At 38.8% G+C, this 15,670-nt stretch overlaps 3 protein-coding genes across 4 annotated transcripts in view; 2 read left to right on the top strand and 1 right to left on the bottom strand.

The window, feature by feature from the left end:
* The window catches only part of LOC106162403 (uncharacterized), a 40,561-nt gene extending 38,562 nt beyond the window's left edge, over positions 1 to 1,999 (bottom strand). The window contains exon 1 of one of the 2 annotated variants that reach the window (XM_087010948.1): positions 1,496 to 1,999. In XM_087010948.1, coding sequence (XP_086867074.1) covers positions 1,496 to 1,565 — 70 coding nt within the window. In that variant the 5' untranslated portion in view covers positions 1,566 to 1,999. The remainder of the gene's footprint in view (positions 1 to 1,495) is intronic. The other variant, XM_013539699.2, reaches the window with a different exon arrangement.
* A 7,540-nt stretch (positions 2,000 to 9,539) lies between these two features.
* LOC106161896 (vesicular inhibitory amino acid transporter-like) lies at positions 9,540 to 13,529 on the top strand. The gene is made up of 2 exons (XM_024074852.2): positions 9,540 to 10,458; positions 11,777 to 13,529. Exons 1-2 carry the CDS (start codon positions 10,087 to 10,089, stop codon positions 12,971 to 12,973), a joined length of 1,569 nt encoding a protein of 522 aa, XP_023930620.2. The 5' UTR covers positions 9,540 to 10,086; the 3' UTR covers positions 12,974 to 13,529.
* A 292-nt stretch (positions 13,530 to 13,821) lies between these two features.
* On the top strand, positions 13,822 to 15,133 carry LOC106161955 (uncharacterized). Its single transcript, XM_013539038.2, has 2 exons — positions 13,822 to 13,982; positions 14,200 to 15,133. Exon 2 carries the CDS (start codon positions 14,217 to 14,219, stop codon positions 14,937 to 14,939), a length of 723 nt encoding a protein of 240 aa, XP_013394492.1. The 5' UTR covers positions 13,822 to 13,982; positions 14,200 to 14,216; the 3' UTR covers positions 14,940 to 15,133.
* Positions 15,134 to 15,670: the final 537 nt, after the last annotated feature.

The following is a 15,670-nucleotide window of genomic DNA, read 5'->3' as shown; positions in this document are numbered from 1 at the left end:
CACTGAATACATTTTCAGGGCGGTCTAGCTAGGTGTATTAAGCCCAAGTCCGCTGAACGCTGAGCATACAATACAATACAATACCTGAGGACCCCTTTCCCTTTGATTACCATAGAAATTAAAGTTAACATGAAGACGTATTACCATGGGACGTGGCCGTGTAGTGCTGCTAAGAGAGAGAGGGGAGCGATATTGAACAACGGAGTAATCGACTGAACTATGCGAGGCTTTCCACCGGCAGATCAGTTAACAGTCAGCTTGACTGTCGGACATGAGTGAGCTGTGAGGAATTTCTTCAATTGCAAACAACCAAGTAAAGCACAGGAGCGTTTGTCTGTTGCTTTTTGACAAGGAACAAATTAAGTTATTATTCCACAAGAAAGGTTGTCAATAAAACTCCCAACGCGCATTTCTCGTTCGGATCAGCTCTTGTAGCTTGGGGAAAGGTGAATAAGTAGACATTAGATTAGATTTCCAGGCGGGCTACCCCTGTGTCTGCTGAATGAAAAGATTCTTTTTAACGTTTTCAAGCAGACCTTGGACATGTGTTAAAGCATTACGAACTGGAGTGACACAAACACCCCTAGTCGCCCAAAGGCATCAGGGAATCTTAAGACACCACGACAACAGGGAAGCGATGCGTTACAAAAATGAATGAGACGAGGTCCAGTGTAGTTGCATCGTAAAACACTGACACGGCTGCCTGATCATGTTAATACCACGGGGACCACGGAGTACAGCGAACCCCGCGGGCTACAGCTGCGGAAACTAATGAAAATCCAAGCAGATGGGTCCCTACATTATCCCTCCAGCCACTGTATAGTAGACAGATACGAGGCTCGGGAATCGTAGTGATTTCCACCCGGTTCAACGCCATCTCAAATGCCTCCACCTAAACAATTAGGTAGCATTACGAAGGAGTTTAGATACTTCCACTGTGGGCCAGTTATGTAATCGCCGCCTTAACCATTAAGGTCGGGTTCTATTCTCCCCAATACAGGTACACACACATATAAACACACTCTGGGAAAGATAGTGGCCGGCTGGTGTTTTCCATTTCCTCTTTTCTCTCTTTTTGTGAACATAGCAAATCGACATTTATCCAACTAAGGTCCCCTTCACATCCATCTTAATTCTTCCGAGAGCCTCCAGCACGGCGCGTTAATCAGAAGTTTCAATTTACTTAGTGTATGTAGTAATTGAAACAGAATACAATGTAAACGGCACACGAGTGGTATTTGCCTCGAACATGCTACTGATCCTGTCAATTCCATGTATCAAGATTAGTGGCATTAAAATGGGTAAGTGGCTGGCACACCGTTGATAATGAAACTTTAAGGCGTTGAAATCTTCAATAAATTACACACCGAGTTGGTTTGGGTAACACCTTAGCAGGTATGCGCCTAATAGCAGCTGTTTTATCACATCCCAGGATCCGATTCATCTCTACTGATAATCAGCTTTAAGTACAGGGTAGAAAAAGCATTGCACTTACCGATCGACCACGAAGACGCAGCACTTAACACCAGTAGTAAAATCTCCCTCCTTAACTGAGCCCAGTTCATGATTTCTTCGTTCTACAGTAGTCTCTCATAGATCCTGTCTATTTACAATATTCCTGATCGCAGTTTCACGTGTGTCATGCTTCGAACCAGCTTGAGCGAATAATTCAATAACCACTGAGAAACCCCCCTTCAATGCTAATGTACAGACAGGTCTGCCAATAGTAACACAACACCGACGATTTTGCTGCCCTCTAGCGAGTGAAACGAGCATCCATATATATGCAACGTTGACCGTGTCGAGATTGACAGTCGTCTAAATTCTGGTTAGCGGCGATGGCTGTTGTGGCGAGCTTGCGTTGATTTATGTGGAACTTTGTCAGTATTGCGATTTTATCTGTGTTTAATTTGTAAGCGCTGTGACGTCGCATCTGCGCTCTCTTGTAATCATTGTGACTGTCAACTTTCAGCTTTGCAATTAAGAATAATCAAATTATAAAACATTTAAGGCAAACAGACAGTTTATCGTGGTTGAAAATAGGAGGAAAACCGCTGCGTGCCGTAGTTATATTAAACAGTGGATAGTCCAACATGCGTTTACATGAAGCCCTACGTTCATTTCTTTCTGTCCGGGTTCAGCAACAACTAATTAACCTTCTCTGCGAGTCTACCGTGTATCAGATTCTAAAAAAAATTAACTTTTTCTTGTTCTGTGCAGCAAACAGCTGCGGGTATAGTCACTGTGTTCCCAGCATCGCTAAAAAAGGAAGGAGAAAAAAAAAACAGTCAATGGAGGAATGGTATGAATCTTCTGCAACCGCAATGTGTTTTCCTAGTTTTTTTAACGTTATGTCGTCCTTGGCAAACTCGTTTGAGGTGATGTAAATTCCTTATGACATATATTTTGAATGGATGTGTCGTAAGAATTGTTTATTTTTGTGTCATGATTAAGACGTGGCAAATTCTCGAAGATGCAGTTTGTGTCATGCAATAATTCTTAAAGTATTATAATGAAATGCTTAAAGTATTTTTGTGATTATCAAAGGGCAAATATATTTATAATTTACAATATTCCTTTATATGAAAAACACATACGCATTGGCATTAGATCACACAATTTTGATGACGTTGATAATAGCCCCCCTCCTCCCCATACATGTATGAATAATGATACCCAATATGAAAGACCAATAAAATAATTTCGAATGTGATATATAAGCGAGCATGCGTGTTTCTGATTTTCCGCTATTCAAACGTCCATGTGAATAATTAATAAGAACACTGGTCATTAGCCACTGGACACAGGGCTGGTTATTGACATCATTATTGGATATCCTTTATCAAGATGACAGAAGCTGAATCTTGCAGGGAAGGCCATCAATTATACCACGACCAAGCTTGTTTTGCCAATGCAATTTTAATCCTTAATCATATCTATATTCCTTATTGTAAGCGGATCGAATTTTCTCATTCTCTGAATGTGCAGTTGTACATTCCAACTAAATGAATACCACTGCAGATGAACTTTGTGTTAACTACATGTGAATAATGCCTCTCTATATATATCTTTCGCTCTCTCTCTCGCTCTCTCCCTCTCTCTCTCCCCCCCCCCCCCCCCCCCCCCCCCCCCCCCCCCATCTCATGCTTGCTCGCCTCCGGTAAAAAGGGCCCTTCACACCTATCTTATTCACCACCATACCCCCATGCCCCCTTCCTTCCCTGACAATAGTTTCTAATTAATGTGTGTCACTACTCGGGCATTTTTCTCAACTTCGTCACTACACCTTGAGGACTCGTTTTACAGCAACCCACACACAGCGGCGGCGGCGGCGGTGAGGTTATTGTCTCGCGTGTGACAGCAACTGGAGACGGTCTAATGGGTTTTCAACAAATGTGGCCAGGTATTCTGTATATAAACAAATAAACACAAAGGGGCAATGCTATCCCTGTGATGAAATGCCATTCATTGACAATACGTTTACAAATTGACACAAGTCTCAGGTTAAACAATAATCACTGTCCTTTTCTTTCATCTGAATTTTTGTTCCATAATCGTTCCTGTTACTATCAAACTAGGACCTATAGGTAGCAGTGTATTTTGTCAATCTTCTACCAACATACTATGATTTTAGTCTTATCTATATCTTTCTAAATGTTTAATTTTGTCTACTGAATCATGTTGCAAAAAATTCGTTTGCAAAAAACCAACCCTTCTTATCAATATATTCAGAGCTATATGACTAGAAGGTATGCTCAGAGTGTTCTTTTTCTAACTCTTAATAAGTAGTTCTTTAATAAGCACTTATCAAACGCTGTTAAAAAGCAGATGAAAGGTCATTAGAGCTGGGGAAAGGTGAAAACGCTGTTCCTTCAGAGTGTTCATTAAATCCCTCCCCGCAGAACTAGAAGCCTGGACACTAATTGCAATACAAATTTTAGCTCCAAGTGAACCAGGACAATTCACGTCGAAAACCTGAAAACAAGCTGTCATTCGAGCCGTTCACCACTGGGGAAATATTTGGTGCTATTGTCATTGCATTCATTTAGAACAAAAACACGCTGTCCGCTCCCTAGAGGAATCTAACACAGGTATCAGGTGGATGGTAATTCAGTTAAAACTAGAAAGTTTATTTTACAATAGCTTTTAATGTGAAATTATTCAGTTCTCTGGTGAGAGCGATGAGCCTCGAGGGAGGGTAATTTTCATTCCTATGTCCATTGTGAGAGGAAGTGTAATTTCCACGCCTATTCGCCGGGTTCTCAGTCAAATTACAGTTCCAGTTTCTTTAATGCTGTTCTATGCTGCCGGCTAATCAATTTAAGAAAAGACTAAAGCTCAAGGTGCAACCATGATTTTTGTGCGGAGGACGACTTTTTTTTTTTTTTTTTTTTTTTTTTTTTTTTTTTTTTTTTTTTTTTTTTTGCTATACAACATGTACTCGTTATCAACAGAGAGAACAACGGCGAATGTACCAGTTGCGCTAAGAAGTACAACAAATGCAATCGGGTTAGCGATACGCTGTTGTGAACGAAACTATTTAATGTATGTAATTTAGTGTGTTTATTAACCTAGAAAAACTTCTCTATACCACAGCTTCATACCAAGTCCATGATTGGTGACTGGAGCAATTATTTTATTTTATATAGCATATCTAATTTTCTACTGAGTGGGACCATTTTTGATTTAATATGTTTACATTAGAAAATGCCGCCCCCACACAGTTCAACATTTTTATTCCACCAAATATTTTATGCATTAACATTAAAAACCTAATTCAACATTTAGATATATACATACGTAGTTCAAGTCAGAACGAGCAACCTTCAAAAGAGCCTCAAGACCATCGTGTGTGTGTAAGTTTTGTGTGTATTTATTTATTTATTTATTTATTTATTTATTTATTTATTTATTTATTCTTACTTTAAAATAACGACAGAGAAATAAAATGTTATACTGTTTTGATAACTCTTCATGCGACAGCTGTCATCTTCCCAGTTGAAGGGGCTCCTCTGGTCGAATTTGGTATCTTTCAAATCTGTAAAAGTAGTGAAATTGCTCCTCCTGTCTATAAAATGACACTTTTATCCGAAATGAAAAGACGGGGTGTCTTGAGAAGAGTGGGAGAAAAATTGTAAAACATACAGTAAAAAAACATTTCTAGTTTGAAACTGGATAGTTTGATGGTCGGCATTTTTTTTCGATTTTTCACCTTAAAATTGAACGGTCTTTTACATGAACTCCGCAAACTCCGGGGTTCTTCTAGACACTGAAACGACACGTACAGATTAGAATGACATGTTTATTAACCATTGCTTAATGGTTATAATGTTAATCACGATAGAATCTTAAATGAGAATTTATTGTTCAATTCCTTTCAAGGCTGTGTTTCAAGTGTTCTTCATCAATCTTGTGTCAAGTCTTAAGTTTACTATCTTTTTTTTTTCAATATTTCAGTGAAAATTAATCTAAGTATGATTATATTGATCTCTAAACCTACGGGTGGGCTGGCGTACAAAACATTATATATCCAAATAACTCCTACGGCAAACTTATTAAATTTGATTACAATTACCAATAAAGATCTAATGAAGAAACTACGTTAGACACATTGTGCCATAGTTAAGGGCAACATTACGTATTAAAATTCTAAATGAAAAGATAAACATTTGGGGGTTCGGTCGGGTCATGGGCTTTATTTTGTTAACCAACCAAGAGAAGTTTACTTTGGTCGCATACACAAATCAAGCGTTATGAATAAGGATAAAATTTATATTATTTCATCTCGATTCTCCTATAACCTTTTCTTCTTTCTCAAATCGTTTTAGTAACTTACACAGCACAGAGGCTGCTTTGACAAAACAACCCTCTCTTTTGTAATGCGACCCAAAACGTTTGTCCTGGTATTTTGCCGAGACATTATGCCTTTACGCTAAATTGGAGCTTTGCTACTTGGTTTCTATCCACGCAATCATTTTAGTGCTGGGAAACAGGTAGGATAGTTTAATCAAAGTGAAATTAAAACTAATCCCAATCTGTAAAGGCAAAATTACAGTACAAAAAGAATCAGAGATATATGCTAGTCTAAATGTGAAAATGATCTCCTTTGACTTTTTTAAAATTATGTATTTCTTCGACGAGAACTAAAAATTGCTTTTTACTTTTACCCTCTCCCCCAAAAACACATCGACCTTTCAACATAAATCCAGAACCAGGGTGATACACTACACACTCTAAGCTTATGATCGATACCACGAACTAAGACTAAACGTCACACGCTGGTAAATAAGGTTGTTTTTTTTTTCAACTGAAGGATGAGTGTTACTAAGCGCCGTTGCCTTGATGCCCCGAATCTAGATGATAAGGACGGTTAGTTTAGTGACTTCTTCAGACTTCGAGTAAACAGGAGGATCTTTCCTTAGCAAATATATCTCATTGAGGATATAAATCGCGGGCTAAAACTCAGACTGAGTGAAGTTTATGAGGTCATTACGATGGTTGAGGTGCGCTGGTAAATTGAAGTACAATCAAAGTTCAGTCTACATGAGGTAGCACATGTAATTGTGGTAATTCAGGGATAATATACACCAGTGTTGGTCGTGACTATGCAACAATGACAGCGAACAGTTTGGAGTTAAACTTCATTCCGGCGTTTGCTGCGCCAAAATTTAGCATGGATAACCCGCTGAGGAAGTCCAGACGGCTTACAGACGTTAAAAGGGGAGCTGAGAACTTTAAGCGACTGGAGGATCTTGCCGATAGACATTGGAGGTCGTTAGAGGTGAGTTTGCCCGATGTGACGGTCAGAAAAGCTACCCTTAAACCTCTGTCACGCTCTACGGTTTCTACCGGGTCTCCTTCGAGACGCCAACACGGAACTGTTGCCAGCCCAACGCGGCAATCAAAACCTTGGGCATTCGACGCTAAGACTGAGGTTACAGCTACCAAAGATCAAGTTTGGCAGAGGGAAAAAGTTCTTTCGGCGATAATGGAGACAGGGTACAGTTCCAGTCAGGATCACAGCCAAAATAACGACGACCGTCGGGTGATAGCAGATGATAAACAAACACGATATAATACAGACACTGCTGAGGACAGAAACAAGATAGATGGATGGTTACCAAAATTAACACTCTCCACCACGACTGGGGTTCGGAGGTATCGACCTCCGATAAAAGAGAAAATCAAAAGTCTAAAAGACACGCCTAGCAGACATTTGAATTTCTATTATACGTTAAGAGAGGCGCAAATACGAAGATCTTGGAAACCTAAAAAACTCTTGCCCAAACCACAAGCAGGATTTCGTCCAGCTTTTCAGTCAAACAATGGGCGGTTGAATGTTTTATACCAAGAAAAATTGCCAAAGAAAAAGTATCGTCTCACCCGAGAACCCACGAAGCAGTACCACAGTGGGGTCCCAAATTTTCATTGGAAAACGAAGGAAAAAACCAACGTGGTTCTGAAACGGGTGCAAAAACTTCTGCAACCGGTTGACAAGTTTGTATTGGAGACTCCTTCCATGGAGGGGCTCAGCGTACGGGAATTTACACCAGCAGAAACACCAAATGTAACTGAATTAAAGGAAGAACTTGAGAGACTACCTGTGCAGAATGCAGTTGACGCCACTGTTTCTGCATCTGATCATCCAACACGTCCTGTATTCCCCTGGGCCCGCGTGGACTCCTTCACAGGCAGTGACTGCACCCTGTCGTCCGGATTACCCCAGTGTCATCCGATAGATAGCAATAAGAAATGTCATAACTGGTTGGAAAGTACTTTGTATCAGTGACTGTTATGGGGGTTAGCAGAAATAAGGGTTTTCAGTCTCAACAGACAAACTCATGTTATTTATTAAGTATAATCAAAGTAATTTCAGCACAGAAATCAAATTACTTTTTAGATCAAAACGAAATATGACAATCACGAAGATATTAGCTGATAACGCGCGTATTAAAGAAAAACACGGTTGCTGCTAATTGCTCAATTATTGCTATTTAGAATATTAAAAACTATTTATTTAAAATTTTTAAATTTTTATTATTTAAAATATTATTGGTATCAATAAATGTACTTATTTGAGTTATTTATCATTTTTTGATAGTTTAAAATAAGTACAATGCTAAAATCTGTATAATACAGGGGCGACTGTAGCATGAAATAAGATCCTAAAAGTGTTGTAATATTGGTCCATGTTTTTAGAAGGCATTGTGTAAACTACAGTTATCAGTCTATTACCATCCAAATTGATTTTTTCAGTTGCAGTTTTAAGTTATAAATGTCCACATTGTAATGTTGCTAGGTCACCCAAGTAAATATTTAATGGCATTTTCATTAAAAACATGTTTTTGGCTTTTCGGGCATTGTAATTCAAATATATGAAGCGCATTGAACATACTTGTCACAGGTGGTTGGTCTTGTAAATCATGTCAGTCCTCACTACGACCTATTTTACTCTGGAACAGTGGGCATTGTGTATTAAACTCAGCGCATTTCTTTAACGGCGCAGGTTAGATTTCCGTCGGGTATAAATGGTTGGCTGTTCTCATTTTTTACCTGTAAATGAATTGTGAAAATATTCAGAAGGCTATCACTGTTCTCCCAAATTGTGTTTGCTGCGCCCATTATCATTTTGCCACTAGTGCAACAAATGCGCTGCCGGTTTGAGATGTCGCAAATCAAACACATGGCATTACAAGTAACCGGCGCGGTATGCGAAATCAAGACATTAATATTTTCGGGCGTATTTTCTTTTTGCGTACCCTTCTTTCAAATAAAATTTTGCACTTTCTAAAGTGCTAAAACCTAATATCCTCATATTTGATCATCAACAAGAATGGAATGTAGAATGACCATTTTGTTTTGTAGTGAAAAAAAATCTAAACAGCACATTGACCTGGATTTAAAAACGAAAAGTCATGGAGTCATTCTCACAAAGGAGCGCCGTTTCGCGGATCTGCGATGGCCGACCAAAGACAAAAAACCCTTTACAAACAGAGACACGGCAATTTTATACAGATATCTCATTACAGCGTTTATCGTCTCTCCAGTAACTTGCCATGGGCCCGTCATCAGATGTGATCAACCAAGCACCCTTTTCCTTCGTCTTCGGAGGAATTGTGATGTCCTTTGTTAGAAGGACAGTTTACTAGAAAATAACAGGGACCAAGACTGAAAGAGGAAAGATTTCCAGAAGCAAGCGCTATAAGCATGTTTAATTATTTGATTTGCATAAAGTCTTATTCTGCAATCTAGTGTTATATTCTACTCTCGTTTTTCCCTCAATCCCTAGGACAGTACAATCAATGAACCTGTGGGTATCACGGCAAGACCGTCAGCTGTTCCTGCATGCTTCCTGTACAGAACTAGTCTCATTGATTAACGGTCCAACATCTTATTCCAAAATATTTCCATCGTCGCCTTTGGTTATTATGTAATTAAATGATGGGGGAGAAGAAGGGTTTATGTGGGCGGGGAGAGATGTTAGGCTATAAATTACTCTTCCTGGCCCTCTTTGCCCGGCAGAGAAAACCACCCAGCAATCCAGTAATGACCCTGCAACTTAACAACAATCTGGCTTTAGAACTATGATTCCTTAAAACGTGCCCACGGTGTTGTCTGATCGATACAAACCACTTTGGAAGACTCGCTAATCCGGGACAGAATGAAAGTTTTCAATATTTTCCCAAGTTGTCCTATGCTGGGGGCTATCCTCTTCAACGTTGACGTCCTAACGTCAAATGTGATAGTTCTACTGCGCGGGTAACGGAATGAAAGTTTGGGATTAAAAGCAAATCATTTTATGATTGTTCAAGTCGAAAGTGCAGTTTTCTTGATTACGCGTCGATGATTCAGTTTTGACAGTCGGAAATCGGTGTCTAACTTTAGATGAATTGTTTTCGGTAGCTTGATTTATTCATGAAGTGATTTCCGAGGACTTCTCAGGAAATACCGTTCAATTGAACAAGCTAAAGATAGTCACTGGTATAACGTAATCGTCTTTTGTTATCTTCTTTGTAAATCAATTACATAAACTGCCCTGTTACCCGATAACTGTCCCTAAATTTGCAACGCAAGTCAGGAGACAGGATGGATTCCTTTCGCCTCGCTAGTTTTTGGACTCTCAGTCATAATTTCAAAGAAAGATTCCTTTCCTGGAGAGAGATGGTGCCTTTCAGAAGAAGCGGAATGGATTCAGAAAAGCATCAAGTTTTTGCCTACAAAACATTTCAAAATGAAAATGAAGACGTTGAAATGACTTCTTTCGACAGTTTTTCTAATGGAACTTTATCTACTGACACTGTACAAAGTAAAACAACTTTGGAAGAAGGTGTAAGTGGCGAAAAACCTCACCAAAATGGCCACATTGAAGTCATGAACGAAGCCGAAGAACCATGTGCCCCGAATACTACAAAGATAACGGAATGGCAAGCAGGGTGGAACGTTACCAACGCTATTCAGGTAAAAAGCTTATTATGATCTTGTGTACTTTATGTTACAGATCAGCGCCAACAGCATATTAAACATGCAAACGGTAGGATTTGAAAATCACTAGGGACTTGCTTGACAAGGGGCAAACTTTTTGCATACCCTTCTTTCAAATCAAATTTTGCACTTTCTAAAGCGCTAAAACGTGAACTCGAACACTAGTTATTCCAAAATCAATATCCCGAACATAAGTTATTTTTCTCACTTTCTCTTGCATACCTAAGTGAAACACTTAACCCAAAATATTTTAGGAACTGATACCACCCGTAATAATCATAACTGCAAATGTTATTAATATGTAAATTTGGCATCAAGTGGCGTAATAAAAGCTAAAATATGCAAATCAATAAAAATCACTGTGTTTTTTCATAAAACGAACTCCGCAGGCAAATCAAATTTTTTTCACACGCCGTGATAATAGTTTTTCGATAAAAACAATTGGTCACTTCTCCTAACTGTATCATAAGAAGGGGACAAAGTGCACTGATGCATAATTTATATATCTTGTGAGTAATTTCACGTAAACACTCCAAACAGAAGCAGAAGTGGTCAGTAACAGTGCCCACTACAAATACTTAAATGGGCAATTTGTATTTGCTGGCAAAATAACACGAGACTCAATGACGACTCATAGACTAAAGACGATTAGGCCTACGCATACTTTAATCCTATATCCATTTGAAATCGTTATTTTAGGTTTGATTCCATTTCATCCATGTGTAAACTGTATAATCTTTCTAAACATATTGCATCAACTGAGATAGAGCAATTAATTAGAAATAAACGTGCAGGAGACAAGAAAGTTCCCAACAAAAGTCCAAGTTTAAGCATAGAAGTTCTCTACTTCTATGGTTTAAGGTTTTAAGTTGGAATGCATATCGTCATCCACAGTAATGTCTGTCCGTAATCCGAATGTCTTACCCCCCCCCCCCCCCACACACACACACAAGCAGTTTCTTCTTTCGTGTACAACATGTTTTCAAACACATATCATTGAATTAGTGACAGAAAAAGTTAATTTTTACATGTGCCGAAGGTGCAATTATACTTAATAAGAAATTTCGAATCATTCTTGAATGTAGGCCCGATTTACTGTTAAATTGCATTGGAAAACGTATTCAATACCCCATAAAGTTTATCTAGTGGGCTTATTTGATTAAAAGTTAATTGTTCAAATGCTTGATTTTATGTTGAAAGATTAAGAAGCGGTCTAGGGAATCAGAAAAAAATTAAATTAGAGAATTATTTACACAAGCTTGTACTCAAACTATTTTTTTTTACTATCATCCAGGGTATGTTTATCGTAAGCTTCCCCTACGCAGTTCTGCAAGGCGGGTACTGGGCACTCCTCTCCATGATACTCATAGCCTATATATGCTGCCATACTGGGAAGATTCTAGTTGATTGCCTGTATGAGGAGGATGACAGCGGAAACAGGGTGCGCGTGCGCCACTCCTACGTCGAAATAGCTGAAGAAGTATGGGGAAGAAAAGTTGGAGGGAAAATCGTGAACGTTGCACAACTGATCGAACTTATAATGACATGTATTTTGTATCTTGTATTATGTGGAGATTTGTTACTTGGTAGTTTTCCCAACTCTCCCGTGGATCTAAGTTCTTGGATCATGATAAGTTGTGCGTTTCTCCTGCCGTGTGCCTTTCTTAAGACCCTTCGCCACGTCTCAGTGCTCAGTTTCTGGTGCACCGTCGCCCACCTGTTCATCAACGGTATTATACTCATTTACTGTTTTACCAAAGCTGCCGAATGGAAATGGAGCGAAGTTCAAGTCAAGATTGACATCTGGACATTCCCCATTTCTCTTGGTATCGTCGTGTTCAGTTACACGTCGCAGATATTTCTCCCTTCCTTGGAGGTGAATATGGTCGACAGGAGCAAGTTCCACTGCATGTTGCATTGGACCCACTTAGCGGCGGCTGTATTCAAGGCGCTCTTCTCTTACATTGGATTTGTAACGTGGGGGAAAGACACCAAGGAAGTCATAACCAATAACCTCCCTAGTGAAACTTTGAAAATAATTGTCAATTTGATTCTGGTTGTAAAAGCTCTTCTCTCTTACCCTCTTCCTTTCTTTGCTGCGGTTGAGTTGCTGCAAGTTACTTTCTTTCAAGGACGCCCAAAGACCTATCTCCCAACTTGCTTTGAGACGGACGGTGCTTTAAAAGTATGGGGGTTGGCCCTTCGGTTACTCCTAGTAGTAGTCACTTTAATTCTTGCTATAACAATACCACATTTTGCTATTTTAATGGGGTTTATTGGTAGTTTTACGGGAACTATGCTCTCATTTTTATGGCCATGTATATTCCACCTAAAAATCAAAGGCTCAACGTTAAAATGGTACCAAAAAGCAATGGATATTATTATCATAATTCTTGGATTATTATTTTGTATTATAGGCATGTATTATTCGGGGCACGCTCTATTTAGAGCCTTCCGAGGTTTACCTCCAAATCCTTTCGTACATGCTTAATCATTTCTACAAAAGCTTAATGGAGGGTCTCTGTAACTTCTCCGGGAAATAGATGTGATTATGTTGTTTCTTAGCTGTGTATATGGCAGATGTAATATTGCTTTTGATTGAATCTATGAAAGAATGTGAATCGAGTGAGTCTATTATGTCGTCCGTCTGTTAAAACTGTTGAAATAAGAGATAAAAACATTATTGCTCAATGTATTTCAGTGTTAACAAAAGATCTTTGTTAAACTTGGGTTTATGTCGTCGATAAATAAAACCACTGGGGAAATCAAAAAGTTCCATGAGTTTAGGATATCCTGTGTTTAATACAATCTTTATAATGTTTCTTTTCACAGAACGTTAGCAGTTCATCAAGGAGAAATCCTAATATAGGAAAATGATACGAACTTTGCACTTGTTGGTTCAGACCTTTAAAAATGACTAGGTCGTTTTCAAAAGACCAGCTACACATGGTACATAAGCATATATATATGTAGCTTGAAATTGTAGATCAAATAATTTGCAGTATACACTGAAAGTTTTAAAATCAATATTCTGATTTGACAAAAAATAAATAAATCAAAAATTTAAAAAAAAAACGCATAATGCAGCAAAGTATATTGGGGAACAGATAACTCGCAGAGAGCAAGTGTCTATTGCTTTGTTAAAACTTGGACCCATTTTTGGTATGTTTACATATTTATTTTGTGTATTTGCATTTAACTGGTCACGACCAAGTAGTAAATACCCCCAGATTATGACAAGGATCTAGATGTCTTATTCGCTGTTGCTTTTGTTATCTTTTGAGCTGTTTATCCTGTACATTCAGCAGGGTGATTTTTACGCTTGGCAAACCTGTCCCTTTCAAAATGTCCCAACTGAGAAATATTTTCTTAACGGAGGGTAATTGTTTCAGGTATTTATACATTATTAGAATTCGAAAGAGAATATTTTGCCTATGTACTTTCTTTGTATGTAGACGTCGTGTGTAGTGGGAACCGTCCGTGGAATCTATGCACTGGGGGTAAGAGAACATTTGAATTTTCATAATTTTGTGATAAATGGTAAAGAAGTTAAGTGTGTTTTTTTTAATTCATGAGAAGGTGTTTTGGTTTTGAAAAGTATTCATTTCAATGAAACATGGCGAATTTATGGCACTGCTCTATCCGCCGACGTCATGAGATCTTGCAAATAACGGAATAAAATATGAAATAGTCAAATAACGCACTATTTTCTTTCAGACTGTTATAAATTCACGATGGATCAAGTTGAAATTAATGTAACGATGCCGACACCACCCACTAACTCTACATCATCCGATTACGACCACGAGGGTGCGCTCTACTACGTAATAGCTGTATGTGCCGTGTACGGGTTTTCCGTCTTCTTGCTGGTGGCCTCTCACATTCGCAGCAGAAAATCCAATCACTTAAACACAGATCACCAGGTGACCATATATTTTGAAGGCATGGCCAAAATCAGGAAGGAAATGCAACACGACGATCTGACGAGAAACATGCGTGAAGTCAGACGCAATTTGGCAGATACGTTGGCTAGGTCGGCAAAGTGGCTGGACAACTGGAGGAAAAATTCCCGTATTAACAGGGCTACCCGCACCAGCTCGCTGCATGTGGTTGCTGAGAACAAACCCAAAGAAGTGGGAGACAGACAAACGAACCAAGCCAAAGAGAAAACCCCCATGTTAAAAACGTCCACAGTTCCTGAATCAAAAACCGTCGACCAAACCATGGACGCTTGTACTTGCGCTGTAGATGCAGAAAAAAAGTGCAATTTTTGTCGTGCACAGAACATCGTCAAACTTTGGACCAGTAAACCAAACCCATCAGCAGCGGGACCGAGCACATCGAGAAAAACAAGCGAGAAACAAACTGTGAAACAAGCTATTTTGGACTTCGACAAACATTTCGAACAGGAATTAAAGACGTATGAGATTTTGCATAGTGATGTCTATGATGTTTGAGATCAATGACTCAAATGCGGAGGTTTTTGTGTCTATACTATCGTACTCATTTCTTTCTGCATTGTGAAAGTTCAACTTTATAATAACTGGTACATCTTCGCAAAATTCATTGTTTTAAGAATTATTTGAATACCATTTGTCAAGCAGATGAGCGCATAGCTTTATTATTCAGCAATAAATTCTTTTCATCTTTAGGGCCTACTTGGATACATTGTATTTGGTGAGATGATCGCTCCTAACAGATTAAGTAAGAGCAACTTCAAATGTCAGTAAAAATCAATTAGATATTATTCCAACACAAGAGTATGTCTGAACGAGCGGCTATTAACAAAGAGAGAGAGATGAAATAACAATGTCCATTCAATCAATATAGATTTTCCGTCCTTTCTAAATAAAATATTCTATCAAACAAGATAAATCTGCATTATGATGTCGAGTTTTTATTGAGGCCAGTGTGTGTGTGTGCGTGTATGTGTGTGTGTGATAAGAGGCTAATGGAGTGACAGTTAGTCTATTCTGTTTCTACGTGTGATCATTTCCCATCTCTTCCTGCCCCACTGCAAATTTGAAAAATTATTTTGGCTTCCGAAATATTCATCCGTAGATTACAAGACAGACAATAAATTTCTGTCATGAAGCTGCTTTACGTTTCATGCTTACAGCCGGTTGAGAAACAAACGATGATTGCTTCCTGTTTGTCGGATATGAAAACACTAAACGAAAACTGCCAG

Source organism: Lingula anatina, chromosome 1 (genome assembly GCF_051362555.1).
Source record: "Lingula anatina isolate TDL-2025a chromosome 1, LinAna3.0, whole genome shotgun sequence".
NCBI lineage: Eukaryota > Metazoa > Brachiopoda > Lingulata > Lingulida > Lingulidae > Lingula > Lingula anatina.
This window is presented reverse-complemented; position numbering and strand designations above follow the sequence as displayed.

What these genes read in the sequence shown, in the direction of transcription:
- LOC106161896 (XM_024074852.2), top strand. Translation starts at nt 10,087, where the DNA reads ATGGATTCCTTTCGCCTCGCTAGTTTTTGGACTCTCAGTCATAATTTC. An exon ending in ACGTTACCAACGCTATTCAG is followed by an intron (nt 10,459 to 11,776) that starts GTAAAAAGCTTA and finishes ACTATCATCCAG; the next exon opens with GGTATGTTTATCGTAAGCTT.
- LOC106161955 (XM_013539038.2), top strand. Translation starts at nt 14,217, where the DNA reads ATGGATCAAGTTGAAATTAATGTAACGATGCCGACACCACCCACTAAC.